The sequence below is a fragment of the Myxocyprinus asiaticus genome, chromosome 31 (assembly GCF_019703515.2).
Source record: "Myxocyprinus asiaticus isolate MX2 ecotype Aquarium Trade chromosome 31, UBuf_Myxa_2, whole genome shotgun sequence".
Lineage (NCBI taxonomy): Eukaryota > Metazoa > Chordata > Actinopteri > Cypriniformes > Catostomidae > Myxocyprinus > Myxocyprinus asiaticus.
The window spans coordinates 42291741-42315495 of NC_059374.1; the positions used below are offsets into that span (position 1 = coordinate 42291741).

Consider the following 23755-nt stretch of genomic DNA (forward strand, 5'->3'; position numbering starts at 1 on the left):
TTTGAAAGCCACATGTGGTGCCTGTTTAGTTTCACTTTCACATCTGAAAGTAAAAGTGAATGTGGAGATTTATAGTAAAAAAGGACTTACATTTTGATCTGTTTCTCACCCACACTTATATCACTTCTGAAGACATGGATTAAACCACTGGAGTCTTATGAATTACTTTTGTTTCATAAAAAGCTACAAAGGACTGGTCTCCATTCGCTTACATTATATGGACCTACATGTCGCTGAAATATTCTTCTAAAAATCTTTGTGTTCAGCAGAAGAAAGAAAGGCATACATCTGGGATGGCATGAGGGTGAGTAAATAATGAGAGAATTTTCATTTTTGGGTGAACTGCCCCTTTAAAAAAATGTTTTACCTGAAACCTTCACAGATTTTATTTTATTTTGAATTTTGTACTTTTATTTTGAAGATCCCTGACCGGACATCCTTCACATGCACGACTTATGACACCGGAAACGCGACTCACAGCAACATGAATAAACGCCTACGCAGCGACACACATCGCAAGATCACACACTGATACATCTGACAGTTTTAGAATACAGTGATTTAACTGGATGCATTTGAGCGCGCGTGCATTTTCTGCAGTGTATGTGTGATGCATTAAGCGCGTGCATCATTTACTATCGAACTGACGGACAATCATTGCATCCGGAATATGAGATAACTGTTTGTGGATGATGAACAGTGTGGTGCAACGGCTCTTCCCTGCTGTCATGACAGTCTCTGTGCATAAGGCCCAGTGCATGCATTTTTAATGTCAGTATGATGTCTCGAGAGCGCGTGCCAGCTTTAAAAGCATTCTAGTGCATGTCAAAGAGTGTGTGAGAGGTGCAAAGACTTTGAGTGAAACCGTGAGACAGACACACCATGGACACTTTCCTGGACTTTGAGGAGTGCATTAGGGACTCACCTGCCTTCAGGTATTGTGATCTTATTGAAAGGTTGTCAAATGTTCAGTAACACATCACAGATGTTAAATAGATGTTCATATTGACTAGAGATACCGATAACTCAGGTGGTGGAAGAGGCCGATAACTGATAAATCGGCCGATAGTTTTATAAATATATTTATACAAATTTTTTCTTAATCTTTACTTCTTATGTCGAGCACATTCATAGTGTCCAAAAATGAATAAAATCCCAAAAGCGGTTTATTATTCAACCAAAATCCCAATAATAACCAGGAAAAAAAAGGTTTGGTGCAGAATGTGGGACATTTAACCAGTGGCGTAGCCGAATATTAGAGATTATTCTTTGACTTCAAATATATATTTTTTAAATACTTTAAAAAATGCATAAATTCTGATTTCTGAAAGTGTGAAACAACTGTTTGAATGCGCAGCTTCTCTGTTTCTTTAAAATAAATTTGTGCAAAAACCCATTTTTATTGAGGTCCACCCAAAAGTAATTTCCTGGCTACACCCTTGCTTTTAACTGTAAACATGTGCAAAACACACGGAGACTTTGCTCTGTTGCAATGCTCTATAATTAAGTATTTACCAAATATATATGTACATTTCAGCAGATGCGGTTTAATGAGAAGTAAGGTTTATTATTATTCAACATATAAAGTTGGAGACAAGATTTATGTTTTTCATATAGTCAGTATTTTTTTTTGCATGCTCTCGCGTCAAATTTGGGATATTTTTTTATTTATTTTTTTATCCCCTTTTCTCCCAATTTTGAAATGCTCAATTCCCACTACTTAGTAGGTCCTCGTGGTGGCGCGGTTACTCACCTCAATCCGGGTGGTGGAGGACAAGTCTCAGTTGCCTCCACTTCTGAGACCGTCAATCCGTGCATCTTATCACGTGACTCGTTGTGCATGACACCGCGGAGACTCACAGCATGTGGAGGCTCATGCTACTCTCCGCGATCCACGCACAACTCACCACACACCCCATTGAGAGCGAGAACCACTAATCACGACCACGAGGAGGTTACCCCATGTGACTCTACCCTCCCTAGCAACCGGGCCAATTTGGTTGCTTAGGAGACCTGGATGGAGTCACTCAGCACACCCTGGATTTGAACTCGTGACTCCAGGTGTGGTAGTCAGCATCTTTACTTGCTGAGCTACCCAGGCCCCCTTCAGAACCTACACTTCTATAAGCTGAAGCATGAAGAAAATATGAGAATGTGACATAAATTGGAGGCAGATTGCTGCCATCTGGCAAACAAAATATTAATAACATAACTTGAAAACCATGTCATGCCAGTAACAGCCAGTAGATGACTGTAGACACCTATTGTGTAGTCTGATGGCTTGTTGAAACCTAATTTTATATTTTATCACAAGATATGCATTTAGATATATATATTTAGACACTAACAAACTATTATTTGATCAAAGTTTAGCATATTAAAATCGATTTGAAGTGTCAGTTTTTGCAGTTAATGTCATTATGTTTGCAATCAAACCTGACCATGGTGTTACAAGAGAAGAAACAGAATAAGCATTTTTCTACCAGTAATTTATTTCCAAAAAAAAATAAAAAATGTAATAACTCAAAGTAAATGCATAAAAATGGCAAGAAAATTAACATCAAGAAACAGAAATTAAGTCAGCGTCAATACTCGCTGAGCTACCCAGGCCCCCAAATTTGGGATACTTGATTATCTAATCAAAATAACAAAATATGCTTTGAAGTGAGGATATAAATATGGGTGACTATTGTCAATGATGAAAGTATTAAATGCAGCAAATCCCCACGTTATTGTTAATCACGAATAAAAGAAAAAGATTAAACTATCGGCACTGATCTAATACTGACAGTGGAATGTGGCATTGGGTAGCTGATGAATAAAATATAAACATTTCTATTTTCAACATTTAGGTAAGAATTTAAATGAATCCTTAAGGGAAAGTGTGTCGTTTAGGATTTCTTTCATGCTTTCTGCTATTTATAATAATCTTTTAGCTTTTTTTTACAGTTTACTTAAAGGAATAGTTCACCCAAAAATGAAATGTTACAGCCTCAGTCACTGTGCAATGAAAGTAAATGGTGACTGAGTCTGTCAGTCCTTAACATTCTGCTTAACGTCTTCTTTTGTGTTCCACTGAAGAAAGAAAGTCATATGGGTTTGGAACGGCAAGAGGGCGAGTAAGTATTGACAGAATTTTCATTTTTGGGTGAACTGTCCCTTTAAATGGTTTTACTGATTTGAATGCAGTTACACTGGCACCTAAAAGGGGGTCTGCTTATATGATTTCTGTGTGGGACCTGCACAGCTGTCACTAAATTTGTGTGTGTGTGTGTGTGTGTGCGCGCGCAGACAGTCTCTGGATCAGTGTGAGAGTGACGTCACAGAACTGGAGAGTCGAGTGGAGAAAGTAAGACAAGCATTTTACTTCACAAAGCATTTGATGACCTTGTCGATATTGCATGAATGCCTTCATCTGTCTGTCTCTCTATGTAGGTGATGAAGTTGTGTGGTCAGATGGTGGAGGCGGGTCAGAACTACACTTCCTGTAATCAGCTCTTCCTGTCTGGACTGGCCGAGTTTACGGCGTATCATAAAAACGACGGTGTAATTCTGGTGAGCACAGATGAGTGACATCTGATGGGTCTCTTAATACATCATGTGTGTTGACGACTCGTTTTGTTATGTTTGTGTAGACCTGTCTGCGTCAGTTCAACCAGGGCCTGCAGGAAATGATCCAGTTTCAGACGGTAAGTGTGTGTCTTAAGCCGTGATTTATTATTCATTAAAACCAAAAGCCCTCTTGCATTTCTTGGTCCATTGCGTTGTCCGAAAAAATGTTGCGTGCTCCAAGCGTTGTGTGACTGCCCCGTTATTCTGTTTTCATGAAAGAAAAAGTTTCGGCTGTAGAATCTGATTGGATGAGGTGATGAGCCACGTTCATGTCATTGTTAAATTCTGTTTATTACACCAGCTGAAAACCACGGCAAAATCACTGGAATGCACAGCCTTTTGTTTTGTTTTGTGTATTCTTTTCAAATTATTGTTATTATTTTGTATACTGCTCAAACACTTTATTTGTGTAAATTTTTTTTGCTTTGATTTTGCTATTTATTTTTTATTTTGAATACTACTGAAATGCACAGGTCTTTTACTTTGTTTTGCTTTTTTGTTTTGTAATTATTTTATTTGTATTAAATTTTTTTTGTGTACTGATGGAATACAGCCTTTTTCTTTTTTGCCGCTGATTTTGCATTTTTTTTTTTTTATAGTTGTTGTTTTTTGTTATTTTATTATTTTCTGTACTGATGGAACAGACTTTTTTTTGCTTTTGCTTTTTTTTAATTAATTATTATTATTTTTTTTTTGTATTATTGTTATTTTGTGTACCGCTGAAACACAGCCTTTTTATTATTATTATTATTATTACTATTATTATTATTATTTTGTGTACTGCTTAAACACAGCCTTTTTTTTCTAGTTTTTTTTTTTAATTTTAATTATTATATATATATATTTTTATTATTATTGTTATTGTGTGTACCGCTGGAACACAGCCTTTTTTGCTTTAGCTTTGTTTGTTTTTTCCTAGTTTTTTTTTTAGTTTTTTATTGTTATTATTATTATTATTATTATTATTATTTATTATTATTATTTTGTGTACCACTGGAACACACTTTTTTTTCTTTTTTTATCTTTTTCTTTTTATTATTATTATTATTATTATGATTTTATTATTATTATTATTTTGTGTACTGCTTAAACACAGCCTTTTTTTGCTTTTGTTTTTTTTTTATTTTTTTTTATTTTATTTTAATTATTATTATTATTATATTTTTTTTTATTATTAATGTTATTGTGTGTACCGCTGGAACACAGCCTTTTTTTGCTTTAGCTTTGTTTGTTTTTTCCTAGTTTTTTATTATTTTTTTGTTATTATTATTATTATTATTATTATTTGTTTTTTTTATTATTTTGTGTACCACTGGAATACAGACTTTTTTTTTCTTTTTCTTTTTATTATTATTTTTTTATTATTATTATTATTTTGTGTACTGCTTAAACACAGCCTGTTTTTGCTTTAGCTTTGGTTTTTTTTTTCCTAGTTTTATTATTATTATTATTATTATAATTTTTTTTTGTATTATTTATTTTTTTATTATTATTATTTTGTGTACCACTGGAACACAGACTTTGTTTTTCTTTCTTTTTTTTTTCTTTTTCTTTTTATTATTATAATTTTTTTTATTATTATTTTGTGTACTGCTTAAACACAGACTTTTTTTGCTTTTGCTTTTTTTTTTTCTAGGTTTTTTTAAATTATTATTATTATTTATTATTATTTAGTGTACTGCTTAAACACAGACTTTTTTTCTTTTTCTTTTTTTTCTTTTTATTATTATTATGATTTTTTTATTATTATTATTATTTTGTGTACTGCTTAAACACAGCCTTTTTTTGCTTTTGCTTTTTTTTTTTTTTTTTTTTTTTTTTAAATTATTATTATTATATATATATATTTTTATTATTATTGTTATTGTGTGTACCGCTGGAACACAGCCTTTTTTTGCTTTAGCTTTGTTTGTTTTTTCCACTAGTTTTTTTAAATTATTATTATTATGTGTACTGCTGGAACACAGACTTTTTTTTTTTTTTGCTTTATTTTTTTATTTTAATTTTTTTAATTTTTTTATTATTATTATTTTGTGTACTGCTTAAACACAGCCTTTTTTTGCCTTTGATTTTGCTTTTGTACTACTGGAATGCACAGCTCTTTATGTTTGTGTAACTTCTGGTAATTACATTTTCATTTCAGAAAGAGAAACTAATAAATGAAAAGCACATTTTCATTTAATTTTTATTAATAATTTTTATTATTATCTTTCAATATTCCAACATTGAAAAATGGGAAAATGAGTAAAAAAAAATTGCAGGAAAGCAAAAACAGAACATTCCGTGATTTTTCAGTGTTTTTCAATGCTTATTATACCGGAAGTTGCTGCCACAGTGCACTCCTTTTTTGTTCAAGTTCAACTGCTTCCAGCATTCAGATGCCTCATATTTCATATTTCAGGAACTTGACAAATTCACCTACTAATCTAACCTGTTCAGCCCTTGAGTTCTGTTTATAATGAAACAATTTTATTTAATTTTCTTCTCTATTGGCCATCACTTACATTGAACACAGAATACAATATGTACAGTAATCTGTTTCAGAGATAGGATATACATGTACATGTTTTCACCCTCTACTGTGCTGGAGCAGTTGCGGGCATTGTTGCGTTTGTGCTGGCGAGTTACACAGCACTGCCTCTTTTGTCGTATATGGAAAATGTTTGCACTAAAGATGTGGCAAGATCACAAAGAAAGCGTTGTAAAACCGCCTGAGAATGTCAGACACACACTCCACCTCATAAAATGTGATATCGTGAAATATACTGCCTGTTGCAGCATTAAAAAATTGCGCTTTTGTAGCTTTTCAGTTGCTTATGGTGCGATGTCCATTCATCAGGCTTTCCACGCTAGAAGGACGTCTTTGACCATTGCACCATGACTCGTGCAGGAGTGCAGCGTTTTTTAGACACGTCTCAAGGTCTTTGGTGTAATGATACATGACATTTTCTGTGACATTGCATATGAACAGATGTCTCAAGAGTGGGTGGGGTGGCTCAAGCTAGTTTTGCCTATAGCGGTCAAATACACAACACATTGAACAATGAAGTAATTTCTGTTTTTGTTTTCCTTGCAGCAAAGGAGAAAAGCTTTGATTTTGCATTTGTTTATTAAAATTATTATTATTATTATTTTGTATAGTTCGTTCAGTTTTTTTTACTACATTATTTAACTGTAATTGCAACGACCTTGTTGAGGCCATTAAATCGTAAAAAGCTTGACTTGACTTATTGCTTTATTCATTTAAATAATGTTTGTGTTTTCGTTTTAGATGCTGTTTGATCAAACCCAGAGAGCCATTACACAACAGCTAATGAACCTGCTTTCACAGTATGTAACAACACACACACACACACACACATACATACATACATACATACATACATACACAGGCAGACACACACACACGCATACACACACACACACACAGACAGACACACATAAACACGCATACACAAACAAACACAGACACATACATACACAGGCAGACACACACACACACACACACACACATACATACATACATACATACATACATACATACACAGGCAGACACACACACACGCATACACACACACACACAGACAGACACACATAAACACGCATACACAAACAAACACAGACACATACATACACAGACAGACACACACACACACGCATACACACAGACAGACACACATAAACACGCATATACACACACACAAACACACACACAAACGCACTCTCTCACACACACACACACACAAACATGCATACATACACACGCACACACAAACACACACCCACAGACAGACACGCATACACACACACACACATACATACATGCATACATACACATGCATACACATACATACATGCATACATACACACGCATACACATACATACATACACATACACGTACATACATACATGCATACATACACACGCATACACATACATACATGCATACACACACGCACACGCACGCATACACACGCACACGCATACATACACACACACGCACATGCATACATACACACACGCACATACATACACAGGCAGACACACACATAAACACGCATACACACACACATACACAGCACACATACATACACAAACACACCCATACACACACACATACATACATACATACACAGACAGACAGACACACACACACACACGCATACACACAGACAGACACAAACGCACACTCACACATACACACACACACTCACGCATACGCACACACACACACGCACACACACACTTACATACACAGACAGACACGCATACACACACTCACACGCATACGCAAACAAACACTCACGCACACACACACACACACAAACACACACAAACGCTCACACGCATACACACACACGCATACACACACAGACACATACATGTACATACAGATTTCCCTGTACTGAAGTTGAACGGTTTGTTTTGTGACAGATTCCAGCCGCAGATTCGTGACACTCGCCGTGAGTTTGTTCGGATCGGGGAAGATCTCGAGTCCGCAGTAGTGAAGAACGCTCAGGTCAGCCGACACAAATCCGTCGACGCCGAAAGAGCGACTCACCTGCTACTCGCAACACGCAAATGTTACCAACACTTTGCCCTGGACTACTGCCTACAGGTGACCGTCACATTTTATTTTCTACCTAAATAGACATTGATGTTTAAATGTGGACTGTCATATTTGTCAATGAGATTATGGTTGTGATGATCAATTCTCATTTTAAGTTTGGTTTCAACGGACTGGATACGGCAGGGGGTTTTGAGCTGTGAATGTTAACAATATGGCCACAAAGTACATTAAACTCTTATTTCAAAAGAGCAAGAAAAATAAAAGTTTCCCATCATAAGACCAATGTTACCCATTCTACATTCTGAGAAGATTTGGCATTAAAATATTAGACATACAGATGAGAAGTAGAGGTCAGCATAATAGTTTTTATTATAGTTTTTGTAGCAATGACTCTTTATGACATCATAACTGCTGTGGCTGCAGGACTGAAGCTGATTGGCTGGCTCGTGTTGTTTGATTTGACTCAGAGCTGAAAGATCCTGTTGTTGTAAAGTGTTGTTTACTCAGGACTAACATACTGAACATACTTCCAAACACATTACACAATAATTCAGCACAACATGATATTATCAGCTTTATTCAGACTAAAATGGAGTAGCTCACAAATAATGTAGACATGAACTTTTTTCAGCATCAAGATATGTTTATAAAGAAAAGGGTTTTCACCATGTTTTAGTAACCTCTCTTGCATTTCATGTAAATAGTCCTGCTGTGTGACAAATTACTTTTTTAAAAGGACAAATATTCCATTTAGTCTCCTAATTAATAGGTGCATGCATGACAGTTAAACAAGAATTAGAAAATGTTGTAAAATAGTTAGTAGGACATCAGCGATTTAATCGCTGTCAGTGTGTGAACACCCCTTAAAGGGATAGTTTGCCCAGAAATGAAAATTCTGTCATCATTTACTCACCCTAATGACTTCCTTTCTACCATGGAACGTAAATGTAGATGTTATGCAGAATGTTAGTCTCCTTTTACTTTCTTTTTTGCATACTGTTTAAGTGAATGGTGACTGAGGCTGTCACTCCCTAACATTTTTCCAAACATCTCCGTTAGCATTCCACAGGAGAAAGCAAGTCATATCTTGAATGCACTGTAAGTCGCTTTGGATAAAACCGTTTAACAAAAGCATAAGTGGGTAGCTCAGTGGTAAAATACGCTGGCTACCACCCCTGGAGTTCGCTAGTTCGAATCCCAGGGTGTGCTGAGAGACTCCAGCCAGGTCTCGTAAGCAACCAAATTGGCCCAGTTGCTAGGGAGGGTAGAGTCACATGGGGTAACCTCCTCGTGGTCGCTATAATGTGGTTTGTTCTCGGTGGGGAGCGTGGTGAGTTGAGCGTGGTTGCCGCGGTGGATGGCGTGAAGCCTCCACACGCGCTATGTCTCCGTGGCAACGCGCTCAACAAGCCACGTGATAAGATGCGCGGGTTGACGGTCTCAGACGCGGAGGCAACTGGGATTCGTCCTCCGCCACTCGGACTGAGGCGAATCACTATGCGACCACGAGGACTTAGAGCGCATTGGGAATTGGGCATTCCAAATTGGGAGAAAAAGGGGGAAAATCCCCCCCTCCCAAAAAAAAAATAACATAAATGGGGGGCCTTTGTAGCTCAGCGAGTATTGACGCTGACTAACACCCTTGGAGTCACGAGTTCGAATCCAGGTCGTGCTGAGTGACTCCAGTCATGCTTCCTAAGCAACCAAATTGGCCCGGTTGCTAGGGAGGGTAGAGTCACATGGGGTAACCTCGCTATAATGTGGTTTGCTCTCGGTGGGGTGCGTGGTTAGTTGTGCGTGGATGCCGCGGAGAATAGCGTGAAGCCTCCACACGTGCTACGTCTCCACAGTAACACACTCGACAAGCCACGTGATAAGATGCGCGGATTGACGGTCTCAGACGTGGAGGCGACTCAGACTCGTCCTCCGCCACCCGGATTGAGGCGAGTCACTACGCCACCACGAGGACTTAGAGCGCATTGGGAATTGGGCATTCCAAATTGGGGAGGAAAAAAACAAATGCATAAATGTAAAAAAGGTCATACAAGTTTGGAATAACATGAGAGTGAGAAACATTGACAGAACTTTTATTTTTGGGTGAACTATCTGTTTAATAAAGCTGATATACATACTCTGAAATTGACCGTTTTCATTCTTGTTTTGCAGTTGAATAATTTCAAGGTCCAACAGAAGCTGGATATTTTAAACTCGGTGAGCCGCTACTTACAAAATGAGTTTTGTGAATAAACCTGTTACAGTTTTAATCTCTGATTAAAAGTCTTCTATTTTCTTTTTTCAGGTCTTCTCGTATTTTCATGCTCAGTACACGTTTTTCCATCAGGGATTTGACCTGCTGAGAGATCTTGAACCAACTATGAAAACAATGGCCTCACAGGTCATATAAACAAACATGTCAGATATTTATATGTACACACACACGGCTGTAAACGTGGTGTTTATGCATGATTAAATATGAATCTATCTGTGTACAGCTCTCTCAGCTGTCGGCTCACTGCACTGCCAAGAGGAAAGACCTGGAAAACACACACCTGCTCGTTCAACAAAGGGTGATGGGATATTAAAGCTAGTTGTGAACTGTTAAAGGTTATCAGACATCAGTCTATCATGGTGCGTTCAAGTCCTCCTGAGAAGTTTGTACTTGTGAGGTCAGAGATCGTTTTTAGTCGGAAATTTCTTGAAGAGCACATAAAATGCATAAACTATACAGGCAAAATCCTCAAGTAAAACTGAATTATCACCAATAACAATTTGCGCCATGATTCTCGAGTTGACGCCCCCAAGTCAGAAAGAGTTTCCCACTCGCAATTGCGACTTTGTGGTGGCATTCATGTGCATTTAACTCGTTGTAACAGTTCAAGGATGGGCAAGGAGGAGGCAGGAACCAGCTGAACAGTGAACAAAGTTTAAATGTCAAACTTAACTTAAAACAAACATCTCTCTCTCTCAATGAGGCGCCTCCGGCTCCCCCTTTATCTCGCTTTTCCGCTGATTCAGCGCCGGCCGTGCTTCATCACGACTTGGCCACGCCCCCTTCCTCGTCACACTCCTCCCCCACCCGATTCAGGCCGGGGTGCCACCGGTCTGACTAATCCCCCCCCCCATCTCTGGAGGGGAGACGCTGCCCTTCCGGCTGTTCTGTCAGCCGGTGGTCCACCCCGGCACCTGTGAACCTGGGGGAGAGACGAGGGGAGGTGTGGGGAGAGGGAAAAGGCGAGCGGAGACAGAGAGAGAGAGAGAGAGAGAGGAACTTGCTCGCCGGCTCCCGGACGTGCTGTCGCCCCGTCCTCAACCACTCCTCTGGCGGACGGCAGGCGGCAGCGAGTCCTCCAGCTCCTGACGGACGTAACCGCTCCTCCCCGTCTTCAGCGACAGCAGTGGTTCCTCCGGCAGCGACCCCTCTGTCCCCAGGCAGATGGCCCCCGGACGTGCTGTTGCCCTGTCCTCAACCCTATTCTCCGCCCTCTGGCGGACACCAGCTCACGCCTCCCTCAGCAGGCGGCAGCGAGTCCTCCAGCTCCTGACGGACGTAACCGCTCCTCCCCGTCTTCAGCGACAGCAGTGGTTCCTCCGGCTCCCGGCGGCCGGCAGCAACCCCTCCGTCCCCAGCCAGACGGCCGCAGCTGCTCCCCTGGCAGATGGCAGTGGTGAGTACTCCACGACAGTGCATCCCTCCTCCCTCCTGGGCTTCGGCATCACACTAACAATTCAAGGATGGGCAAGGAGGAGGCGGGAACCAACTGAACAGTAAACATAAAGTTTTATGCAATGCGGCCGTGTGTATCTCTCACTCTCTCGAACTGGCACCTCCGGCTCCCCTTTATCTCGCTCTTCCACTGATTCAGCGCCGGCTGTGCTCCATCACGGCCCGGCTACGCCCTCCTCCTCGTCACACACGTAAATACGACATGACTTGAACACACCATTAGATTGTGATTTGCTCCAGACAAATAACTTTTTGCTAAGCCCCACCTTAAAAGTGCAAATGTTGCTGTCTGCCATTTCTCTGACAAACATAAACTAAAATGTATATATTTGGCAACTGGCTGGTAAATGTTTACATTTCATTACTAGTATTTGTGCAGTATAGTTGTGGAGTATTCAGCCGTGAGATCCTTTCACTGCGTGTTTAGAGTAAAAGTTGTTCCGTGTAATGTGTGTCCAAATTCGAGATCCACGCAACCCATTTCTCATTGAATAATGTTTCTTTTAATACCCTTTCTGTTCTTTACAGTCAGTTGTTGATCAAAAACAACAAAAATGAAATATTTAATTCTAATCTGGCAAAGCACAGATGAGATAAAGCCATTAAAGTCTCTCTCATTAATGTGCTCATTTAAAGCTCTGTTTACAGAAATGCTGGTTTTCTTAAAGAGACAGTACTGATTTTTAGCACGTGTTCAACAAATCAATGTAAATACCTGTATATAGTACAATTTATGCAGTTAAACAATAAATATGTAACAAAAAATAATACGAAATATAATATCTTATTTATCGAATGCAAGGATTCACCCAGTGTGACCAAAATGATGAAAAACGAATAAAATATAATTAATAAAATAAATATTTTCTTAATGAACCTAGTTAGAAGGTCCCCTGTATAATTAACAGCATTAGCTGGGAGATAAATTATTTCATATGTAAGCAAAAAGGGACATTATAGCTGAAATTAGGGCTGTCACGATTATGAAATTTGGCCGACAATTAATTGTCAAACAAATAATTGCGATTACGATGATTAATTGTCTGTTTTAGGGCTTTCACGGTTAATTGTCATATAAATTGTCATATATTTTAAGGTGTGTTTTTTTTTTTCTGCATGTGTGCTTCATACACCTCAAGAAGTCGTTTTTACATTTTTCACTTAAAATATATAAATCAAGTAATAAAATATAGGAATAAACTATAATTTACTTTTAAGGCTTTAAAACGTTTGAATGACATAAAAAAATAACGTTTTAAATATACAAATATTTCCAAATACTTAAAATATGTCTCTCTTTTTGGTCAGCTTCAGTTTTTGGTCAATTTTACATTTACCCTTGTTTTTTGAACTCATATTTTATAATATTTTAAATAAAAAATAAAATATAATTTTTATATATATATATATATATATTATATTATATTTACATAATGTTTTTATTATATTATGCAATAGTAAAATATTTCTTGACTAATTTCTTCAATTTCACACGTTATTTTAATGCTCTGATTAAACCCATGAGCCCTTATTTCTCATGAAGAAAAACCTTTGAGATTTCGTTTAATCGTTTTATCACCCCATAGAAACAGAGTAAGCGTGTGTTATTGATTACAAGAGAAACTTGTGCCATTCACAAACCAAAACAATTTCAAAACAATATAAAAAATTATTTCCTAATAATAATAAAAACAATGTAAATGACGCACTTCCTGCCTCCACGTGACGCGTGACCTTACCAATGAGATTACGTCATCCCTCTCATGAGCGCACGTACGGCGACATTTGTAGTTAAAAAGTATATAACTATTGTTTTATTTCTAAAAATAATCAATCGTTTGGGTTCGGAAGAACTTTATTTGTCGACTGGAGTCGTGTGGGTTATTTTGATGCACCCTAAATATTCATTTTGGACCGTCAAATAATGGAGGACATTCACTCGCATTGTTTAGAGGAGGAGGCCTGAAATGAAATCCTAAAAATCTTAAATTCTGTTTTGATGAAGAAAGAAACTCAGATACATCTTGGAAGGCCTGAGGGTGAGTAAATTATCAGCAAATGTTCATTTTTGGATGAACTATTCCTTTAAAGTGAAACTGGAGCACTTTGCGTTCACTATCACAGTTTATACTTGTACGTTTATATTTTCGCGGGAGTTTGGTGCGAACCTCTGCCGACAGGCCTAACTGAAATATACCCATATGAATCGAAATCCGGATCGAATCGGGAACTCTGTATCAATACCCAGCCCTTATAAATAAACAGTGTTATATGAGACGTTATGAGCAGTTGTGGTAACTTACGTTAACGTTATCGCTATCAAATGAAGCTTCTGATTCACAGACTCCACTGTTTTTAATCACATTATGTTGAAATGTTACAATCGTCAGATAAAAATGCTTCCAGTCTGCGTGAGAATATTATCTGTTCCGTTTGAGAATATTTAGCCAAAAAAAAAAAATATATAAAAATCGCGCCGTTCACGTCAGTCTCCCATTCGAGCGACCCTAACAAAGGGGGCGGAGCTTAGCAAAGGGTCAATTGTTACGCTTTCACGGCTAGTGATTGTTTTGAGTTCTGATTCTCTATTTTATGTGGTTTGTTAGGATGCGTCTGGAGAGGCGGTTATTGTGTGTAATCCGTCTGATGGAGGAACGATTCAAGGCTATCTGTTCAAACGCTCTCGCAAGAAGAACAAGACATGGAAGAGGTGAGAGCGAGTGATATATGTATAATGCGATTATAGTATATAATGTGACACCTACTATTAACTCGCAGTCGCATCCAAAACCCTCATGTGATTACGTCTTCACACTATAGCGACAATGTTTTTATCTCTGTGTTTCAGGTGCTGGTTTTCCACTGAAAATAATCAGTTAATTTATTCAAAATCACACAAGGTAAACAAACGTCAGGCTGTTAAGTGAACATGTCCATATTTGTCACCAGGTTTGTCACCAGGTTACTTTATTGTTGGTGTGTGTGTTTCAGGAGCAGTCTGTGGTTTTGTTTGACGATCTTCGTCTGTGTGCAGTGAAATCTCTGGACGTGATCGATCGGCGCTTCTGTTTCGAGCTGCTGTCTGTGCAAAAGTAAGAACGATGAAAGTGACCTTATTTACCGTACACGTTCCTTTTCTGCTGATGTCATCAAACCCCTCCCTTCAAACCACCTGTCATATAGGGCCACATTTTACACCTTCAATTCCTATAAAATCTCATCTAATGTTCGGTTTCACGTGGAAAAATACATCATATTGCAGAAGTAAATTGGGTTGCGAACAGTGTTTCAAAGTACAGTCTCTCAGTTAAAATCATTATGATTGCATGTATAATATTTGTGTAATTTAGACACTGTTTAAAAGCGTTTTAGATGGATTATAGAACGTCACATTGCTGCACATGAGTGTGTGTATTCTGTGTATATTCCTGCATATTTCACATTTATACGGATCTTGTTTTAATAAATGAGATGTCTGATGTGTGTACTGTATGCGCTAGTCATTGTATGTCTCTGTGTGTGTGCACAGGTCGTGTGTGTTACAGGCAGATTCTGACGAGCTGAAGTCGGCGTGGATTAACGCTGTTCAGGGTTGTATAGACATTGCGTACAGGGATCAAGTAACAGATCAAAATGCTCCGGTACAACACACACACACTGTTCTGTCCAAATAGGAACATACCTTAGACTTCTGTTGTTTTTAGATCAAGCTCTGGAAATAATTAAAGAAACCGCTTTAAAATCAATTTAAACACATACACACACAAAAACAGTCAAGTGCTAGTCAGTGTTGATGACTGATATTGTATGACTGTTATTTGTGTGTGTGTTCAGGTGAAGCAAAACTCCACGCCCATCCCCATTCCAGAACCCCCCCCTCACCCGCCCGCTCTGGGCGTAGCTCTCCGTGGCAACGGTAACCGTCGCTGCTGTGATTGCGGGGAGGCGGAGCCTCGCTGGGCCAGCGTGAATCTTGGCATCACCATGTGCATCGAGTGCTCGGGCATCCACAGGTAATGTCTGAGCAGAAGTTAAGTGTTAAGCGTTATGTTGTTGCATTCAATTTCTAAAGATATGATGTGAAGTGATTTTCGTTCATTTAATTTCTGTCTCTATTTTTCACTTATTTAAGTTTTCTTTAGTACTAGTACAATAACATAAAGAGCACAGGATGCATTAGGTGTGTAAAACGCTGCCACAGAGAATGATGGGTAATGTAGTTTTGTTGTGCAAACCTGTCACCTCATAAACTGGCTAAATGAGTAATATTTACTTGTAACCTTTATTGATATGCTTCTTCAATAGTACACAAATGGCATATATACTAAAAATGATCCTTCAGACATGACAGCACTACAGTGCAGTTTTATTGATTGCATTACTCATGAAATCTTTAATATGTGATTTAAATATCCAGAGGAAAGGTTTATGTATTCAATTCAGTGTTTATGTTGACAGGAGTCTGGGTGTTCATCTGTCTAAAGTTCGTTCTCTCACTCTGGACTCGTGGGAACCAGAACAACTCAAGGTCAGTCATGCAAATTGAATGGCCGAATTTCATTATTGTAACCCTAATATGAAGTGATATAACCTCAGTTCCAATGCCTAATTAGCTTCCTAGCTAGAAAGCATTTTCAAGCATTCCAGGCACGAAGGCTGTTCTAAACAGTAGACCGCATCGCATGTGTCCTTCGCGGACTATGACTATAAATAAACAACATTTCATTCAATAACTTACAGTATTGATAAAGAATTTTTAGATCTATTTAAAAATGGACTATCGGCTGTAGAGTTCGACCAATAGTGGATTATACCGATTGCTAAGGTGGTGGGGAAAGGCCGATAACCGATTAATCGGCTAATAGTTTTAAAATCAATTTATAGAATGTAGAAAAAATTCTTATTCTTTTCCTTCTATGACGGCAAGGACAAAGAGTCCTAAATGAATAAAATCCCAGATGCAGTTTATTGTTCAACCAAAATCCCAATATTAACCAGAAAAAAAATTACGATTTAGTGCATAATGTGGGACTTAGTATAGACAAGCCTGAAACACACTTGGAACTCTTATTTTTAAATGACAAAACGATGAAAAAACTAATCGCAAACAATTGGCATAGAAATGTACTGATAAATATAGTTCCAAAAAGCAACTATCGGCACCGATTAATCAGTAAAACCGATATATCGGTCTACCTCTAATCAGCAAATATTTGTGTTTGCTATGTAGGTTTTTGTATTAGAGTATCGCGTTGTTATTTTAGCAACATCAGTCTCTATTGAGGTCAATTCTGAGTCAAGTCTTCTGTTTGCTTTGTGCTATTTGTTTGGCATTCAGGATTACTGCCTATTTAGTGTCCACAAATGCTGTCGATTGAGCTTAACTTGTATTGAACCTGGAATATTCCTTTAAGTTAAAGGTGCACTCAGTAACTTTTGTCTTTGTGTCATCTTGGACTTACACTGACACCTAGTGGCGTGGATGCGGCATCATTTAAAATCAGTAGTTTTCAGTTTCAGATGCCACTGTAGAAATTGAGTATTCAGAGTTAGCCATGATTACTTTAATCAATGAGTGAAAGTGTCCAATAACAGGACGGTTACTGAGATTAAGCAAGTAGTATTCGGCCTGGTCATGTGATTCTAACATGGCCGCCCCCGTGGGCGGACCCTCTCCATGTAGAATAAAACAGCTTTTATAAGGTTACTGATATGACTGAAGTCTTTATTTTAATGTGAGTGCTCATGATTTCCTACATGTATTGCAAAATTGCAATTAATGTCTTTAGGAGTTAAACTTTTTTAAAGAGGAAAAAATTACTGAGTGCACCTTTAAGAAAAGTTTTCTTAACTTAAGGGGTTTTTTGCAACTAAAAACCGTTGTTTAAGGAACCGTTGCACTGTCAATTACGCCAAGATCTGTTTTGCCATTGGTTAATCTGTCACCTTTGTGTTAAACTCTGCCCCTGCAGCTGCTGTGTGTTTTGGGTAATGAAGTTATTAATGGCATTTATGAGTGTAACACAGTGGACAGACTACAGAAGCCCAGCGCAGACAGTCCACGGTACTAGTCTTTCACATACACACAACACCCAGACCCAGGAGAATGTGGTTGTCACCCACATTTATGTTGTTATGATGCTGTTGGTGCTGCTGTCGGTGTATAAAGGGTCCTTGTTTTCTCTCAGGCAGGATAAGGAAAGGTGGATCAGGTGGAAGTATGTGGACAAGAAATTCATCAAATGTCTCACAGATTGTCCTGATGCTGGTGAGTTTGAATATTGTATTTATTTGACATTTTTTATTTGAAAGTGTTATTCTGGGTGACTTACAGCTCATTGTGTTGGCTTGACAAAGCCAACATACTTTACAAACTTAGTTTTTTTCCAAACACCTAAACCGAGCCCAAAGTGTCTAACACTTACTCCTAGAGCTTTCAAGCAACATCCACCAAACTCGGCACAAACCTTCAGAATGAACTCGTGTAGTGTGCTGTGTCTTTTCTAACTGATCGCACAGCAGACAAAAACTAAAAAAATCCCATAGACTTACATTGACGGAATGTTCAAATGGGCCAAAGGAATGCTTGTTAATTCAAACTCCAATTGTCAAAAATTCAAATGTAAACAAACCCACAAAAGGCCTTTGATCTGCTTAAAGTTGCACTCTTTCTCTCTGTTTATATCTATGTGGCGATTTATCTGACTAGCTAGCTAGCTAGCTGGCTGATTGTCTAACTGTAATATCTATAAAACCATCAAACTTCAACTTTTAACACTAGTTGAAACTTTCTGACTAGGCTTTGTCAAGCTAGCATCAAAATTCGTCTTGACAAACTTGACAAATCTAGTTTTAGTTCACATTCCGATGAATTTTGTGTTTGATATATATTGTTTTTGGTTGGTGTGCATTTGCCATAGAGACTGCAAAGCGACGTGCCGGCCAGAGGCTGTATCAGGCTTCATTAAATGGAGATCTCGTTGTGATGGCGACGGCGCTGGCTGAGGGCGCAGAAGTGAACTGGAGTAACTCTGATCAAGAGGGACGGACTGCTCTGATTGGTTCAGCCATCGGAGTGAGTGAAAGAAAGATCCATGTGATGTTTATAAAGGGTCCAGATTCTTCACATTTGTGGCATTTATCCACATATAACCTTTAGTCAAGGGTCTCTTGTACTAAAAACAGCCATAATTATGTTTTAATGGCCATATGTGTGTGTGTTGGTTCTCTGGCAGGGTTCTTTGTTGGCATGCGAGTTTTTACTGCAGAACGGCGCTAATGTGAATCACAGGGATCAACACGGACAGGGCGCACTGCACGCTGCCGCTACCTTCGGACACACGGGGTACAGAAAGTCCCTAATGCACAAATACGCTGTGTAGTGTTATAATACCGTTTTCCTCTATTGAGGAGGAAAGACTTTTGCTAATGAGATTTTCAATAGGAAATGATGTCGGTATTAGTAACATCATAGCCTACTTTTCAGAACATAAAGCCCCACACATCAGGATTTGATTGGACCATGTAAAGTGACCAGTCATATGACTGGTTAATACTGTTTTCCCCAGCAATGGGTGATTTTCACGAAATTGGTCATATTTAAAGCTGAAGTATGTAATTTCTGCACCACTAGCGCCAACGAATGGAATTGCAAAAATAAACAATGTTTTCAAAATGGCTTTCTGAATATGCCCCTCACCTGCAGTTGTTCAAACAGTCAGATAATCCCGCCCCCAGCTTGCGCCATTGGATGAGTAATGTGGTTGGTGTGGGTCTAAGCGTGTTGCTCAAAACAAACAGTGTTTACAGTTTGAGAAAATTGTTCTATGAATGGCTTACCTACAGTTGTTTCTGCATATTAAGATGGGATAGAAGAAAGTGTTTTAACACTGGAAGTTTCATACTTCAGCTTTAACTACAAACTATTCACAAAAATCTGAAATGTTATTTTACATAAAGAAATTTAAGCCTACATTTAGGACATTTTAAAGTTTTTATTTATTTTATTTTTTTTTTTTTGCATTGTGACATTATTTTCTGGACACTTAAGCACATTAACCCCCCAATTCTCATAACGCAATTTGTGCACATTTTACTTGTAATATTCCCATTGTTTTCAATGATGATTCTTATTACTGTAAATAAGATGCTTTTGTAATATTGATTTTGAATTCTTTTTTTGACATTAAATTCAGTGAAAATTCAAGTCAGTACCAAGGAAGTACTACTAATTTCTTTGCAATTGAGATCATATTTTTTTTTCCACATTGCTGTGATGAAAATATCATAATGACTGTCTTTTTTCGCATTGCGATAAAGAGAATCGGGGGTGTAAAATGATCGCAAAAATCTTAATGACCCTAAAAATAGGCTTCATTTTGTATATGCAAAATAAAAAACATTTATTTGTTCTTTGATTTTGGAAAAACAAAGTAAGGTTAAATATTGCTGCAAGCAGCAGTTACGCAGCCAAGCACACCAATGACAAACATTTTGATTGAATGTGGAATTCCAGTGATGACTTTAAACAGAGTGGTGAAAAAAGTCCTTTGTTTTATTTTTAATAGTGTCATACAAATGCGTATAACTTTTGATCAATAGGTGGCGCTGTCACCAATCTTTTTGAGTACCTTCAGGACATAGCCCCGATGACACACACCAAATTCCGTAATGATACGCCAATGCTTCTGTAATATACAGCATTTAAGGCAAAATTCCAATATGGCCGACATTGCAAAATTGGGTATCACTCGACTCTGTATGTCCCAAGGAATGTAAAGAGACAAGTCTCATGATTTTTTTTTCCTCCCCTTTTCCTCCCCAATTTGGAATGCCCAATTCCCAATGCGCTCTAAGTCGTCGTGGTGGTGTAGTGACTCGCCTCAATCCGGGTGGCGGAGGACGAATCTCAGTTGCCTCTGCGTCTGAGACGTCAATCCGTGCATCTTATCACATGGCTTGTTGAGCGCGTTATCGTGGAGACATAGCTCGTGTGGAGGTTTCACGCTGTTCTCCGCTGCATCCACGCACAACTCACCATATGTCCCACCGAGAGCGAACCACATTATAGTGACCACGAGGAGGTTAACCTAATGTGACTCTACCCTCCCTAGCAGACCTGGCTGGAGTCACTCGGCACACCCTGGATTTGAACTTGCAACTCCAGGGGTGGTAGTCAGCGTCTTTACTCTCTGAGCTACCCAGGCCCCCACCCCCCCCAAGTCTCATGATTTTAGGCTAAACTATTCAAAAGTTAAAAGAAAAAAATTGCCTTTTTACATATTATTTGATGACTAGATAGCACTGTGCGAAACTGTGCAGGTAGCCTCAGGTCATGCTTGTGATGACAAATACCAAGTTTCATGTCAATACACTAAGGCGTTGCAAAGCTACAGCCTCACGTCCATTTTGGCGTGCTCTTTGTCAAATTCGTTGATGCGTTATACGAGTGAGTGTCTCTAGATGAGACGCATCTAATTGCATGCAATTTGGACATACGGCCTAGGAGTATTTATTTATTTATTTGGAAAATTAGAAATGGCAGAAAATGTAGTGGACGGAGCTGAAAAACTATGCAATATTTCCACGTGTGGCATGACCCAAAGAATCAGGGGGAAAATAATGTAGTTGTTTGGACTTATGATTCAAAAGGTCGAAATGTAAGTGACATTTTAACCTGTTGATGGCGCTAGAGGGTTTGAGTGAGAGACCCCAAATGTGGGTCAGTTACATTTGAGAGTGTCCTCTATCAGTGTGCCAAATTTCATAACTTTCCTATGTACGGTTCTATGGGCTGCCATAGACTTTATACCTAAATACATCAACAGAAAAGTAAAAAGGGTCAATTGTGATTTCATGTTAACCTGAATCTGACCGTGTTCTGTGATTGGTCGCATCAGACAGGTGTGTCTGCTGCTCAAGAGAGGAGCTAATCAGTATGCAGCTGACGAAAAGGGAAACGATCCCCTCAGCATCGCAGTAGAAACCGCCCACGCTGACATTGTCACTTTGTAAGTAACAGCAGACTGTGAGTGTGTTTGTGTACACTTTATATTTGAAAAAGTTTTAAGAATAATTCAATGTGTGTGGTTAAGGTTGAGAATGGCCCGAATGAACGAGGAGATGAGAGATTCAGAGGGATTCTTCGGATCTGTCGGTAAGATTGATTAATCAGTCTTGATTTGATTTGATATGTTGGTATGTAATGCAGTGACATTCAGACATTTTTAATACTTTTTGAGGCTACTGTACAGATCCACATCTCTCATAATTATATGTCGTCTCCTCCTCTCGTGTCTCCCAGGAGATGATGAAACATTCCAGGATATTTTCCGTGATTTCAGTAACATGGCGTCACATGACCCAGAAAAACTCTCTCGCCGTCAGTTTACCCGCAGCTCTGAGGATGGAGTGATGGATGAACCGAGAGATGGAGATGGAGAAAGAGAAGAGGAGAGCTAGAGAGAGGTCACTCTCAGGTCACAAGTCTTGTGAGGTCAGAGGTCAACACTAGGAGGAAAAGGGAAACTGTTATAACTATTTAAAAACTAAAAATCTAATGTGAATATCTTACAGAAAAGCTAAATAACAGATAATGTCTTGAGCGCTCTGTATTAAAAGTGATTTTAATGAGTGTATATTTGAAGTTGTCTGGACCATATCATTTCATCAAAGTATATGTTTATTTGGACTAAACTGACTGTTCTCATCATAGATTTTAGACTGTGTGTCATTAGACTTATACTAAAGACTTATTGACACTTTAACTCGTTTCTATTGTGCATCTATAATGTACAATTCTCAGTTGAAGTTCACTGAACTTTTACTGTTACTCTTGAAGGAAATAAATGTCAATGTGAAATCAAATCGGACCCTATTTACTATTTTAAAGCACATTCCTGGTCTTACTGTGCACGATTAATCGGTGTGCATCATCTGTCACCAAAATTCTCCATTGATTGGATATGTTTCTCTTTTAATATCCTGTTTCATGTGGAAATACATCAGAATGTGGAAGTAAAATGGGTTCGGAATGGTTCATTTTGACTTTATACACACTTATATAGCAATGTATTTTATGTGATACACAATATCAGTCTTAATGTCTTAAAAGGTTGTGTCTTATCCTAATTAATACAATAAAAGCTATTTAACTATGAAGTGTTCTGTCTGTTCATGACTTACACATACATGGACAGTTAAAATACAGTCCCATGTGGTTTTTAGTACATAACAAATACAAGTCGTACACAATTCAGTACAAGATATTATACAGGTTAAACAGTCCAACACTTATTATATACTATAACTATTATACAGTTATTATAGAATCATTTTGTAAATCTCTAAAAAATAAATTCAAATTGGGTTTTGTTCCAATCATTTTGTCTTGTAAATACATAAGCCATAAATAACTACCCAAGGCGTATTAAAGAATAATCTTGAAAGTGGTAAAATAATGTTTTTAGCAGATAATGTTTTTGGTATCTACAGTTGAAGTCAAAAGTTTACATACACTTAGGTTGAAGTCATTAAAACTCATTTTTTAACCACTCCACAGATTTCATATGAGCAAACTATAGTTTTGGCAAGTCGTTTAGGACATCTACTTTGTGCATGACACAAATAATTTTCCCAACAATTGTTTACAGACAGATTGACTATATCACAATTCCAGTTTACATACACTAAGTTAACTGTGCCTTTAAGCAGCCTGGAAAATTCCAGAAAATGATGTTACACCTTTAGACAATTAGCCAATTAGCATCTGATAGGAGGTGTACTGAATTGGTGTACCTGTGGATGTATTTTAAGGCCTACCTTCAAACTCAGTGCCTCTTTGCTTGAC

General features: G+C 38.1%; 1 protein-coding gene across 2 annotated transcripts; it reads left to right on the top strand.

Annotated features, from left to right (window-relative positions):
- Window positions 1-461: 461 nt before the first annotated feature.
- On the top strand, window positions 462-23067 carry zgc:162872 (BAR_ACAPs and ArfGap_ACAP domain-containing protein). 2 transcript variants are annotated; one of them, XM_051666247.1, is made up of 23 exons: window positions 462-935; window positions 3082-3119; window positions 3292-3349; window positions 3436-3555; window positions 3636-3689; window positions 6884-6942; window positions 8048-8231; window positions 10350-10394; window positions 10483-10578; window positions 10676-10750; window positions 14514-14617; window positions 14756-14807; window positions 14899-14999; window positions 15437-15548; window positions 15742-15920; window positions 16366-16435; window positions 17880-17971; window positions 18096-18175; window positions 18828-18982; window positions 19143-19252; window positions 21807-21917; window positions 22002-22063; window positions 22211-23067. In XM_051666247.1, the coding sequence occupies exons 2-23, from the start codon at window positions 3094-3096 to the stop codon at window positions 22366-22368; spliced, it is 2103 nt and encodes a 700-aa protein (XP_051522207.1). In that variant the 5' UTR covers window positions 462-935; window positions 3082-3093; the 3' UTR covers window positions 22369-23067. The 2 variants fall into 2 exon arrangements, with proteins under 2 accessions (XP_051522207.1, XP_051522206.1); XM_051666246.1 differs by lacking the exon at window positions 3082-3119.
- Window positions 23068-23755: the final 688 nt, after the last annotated feature.

Coding starts and splice junctions, on each gene's coding strand:
- zgc:162872 (XM_051666246.1), top strand. CDS start 883: ATGGACACTTTCCTGGACTTTGAGGAGTGCATTAGGGACTCACCTGCC. Junction 18,176..18,827: donor CACAGATTGTCCTGATGCTG/GTGAGTTTGAAT, acceptor CATTTGCCATAG/AGACTGCAAAGCGACGTGCC. Junction 18,983..19,142: donor TGATTGGTTCAGCCATCGGA/GTGAGTGAAAGA, acceptor GTTCTCTGGCAG/GGTTCTTTGTTGGCATGCGA.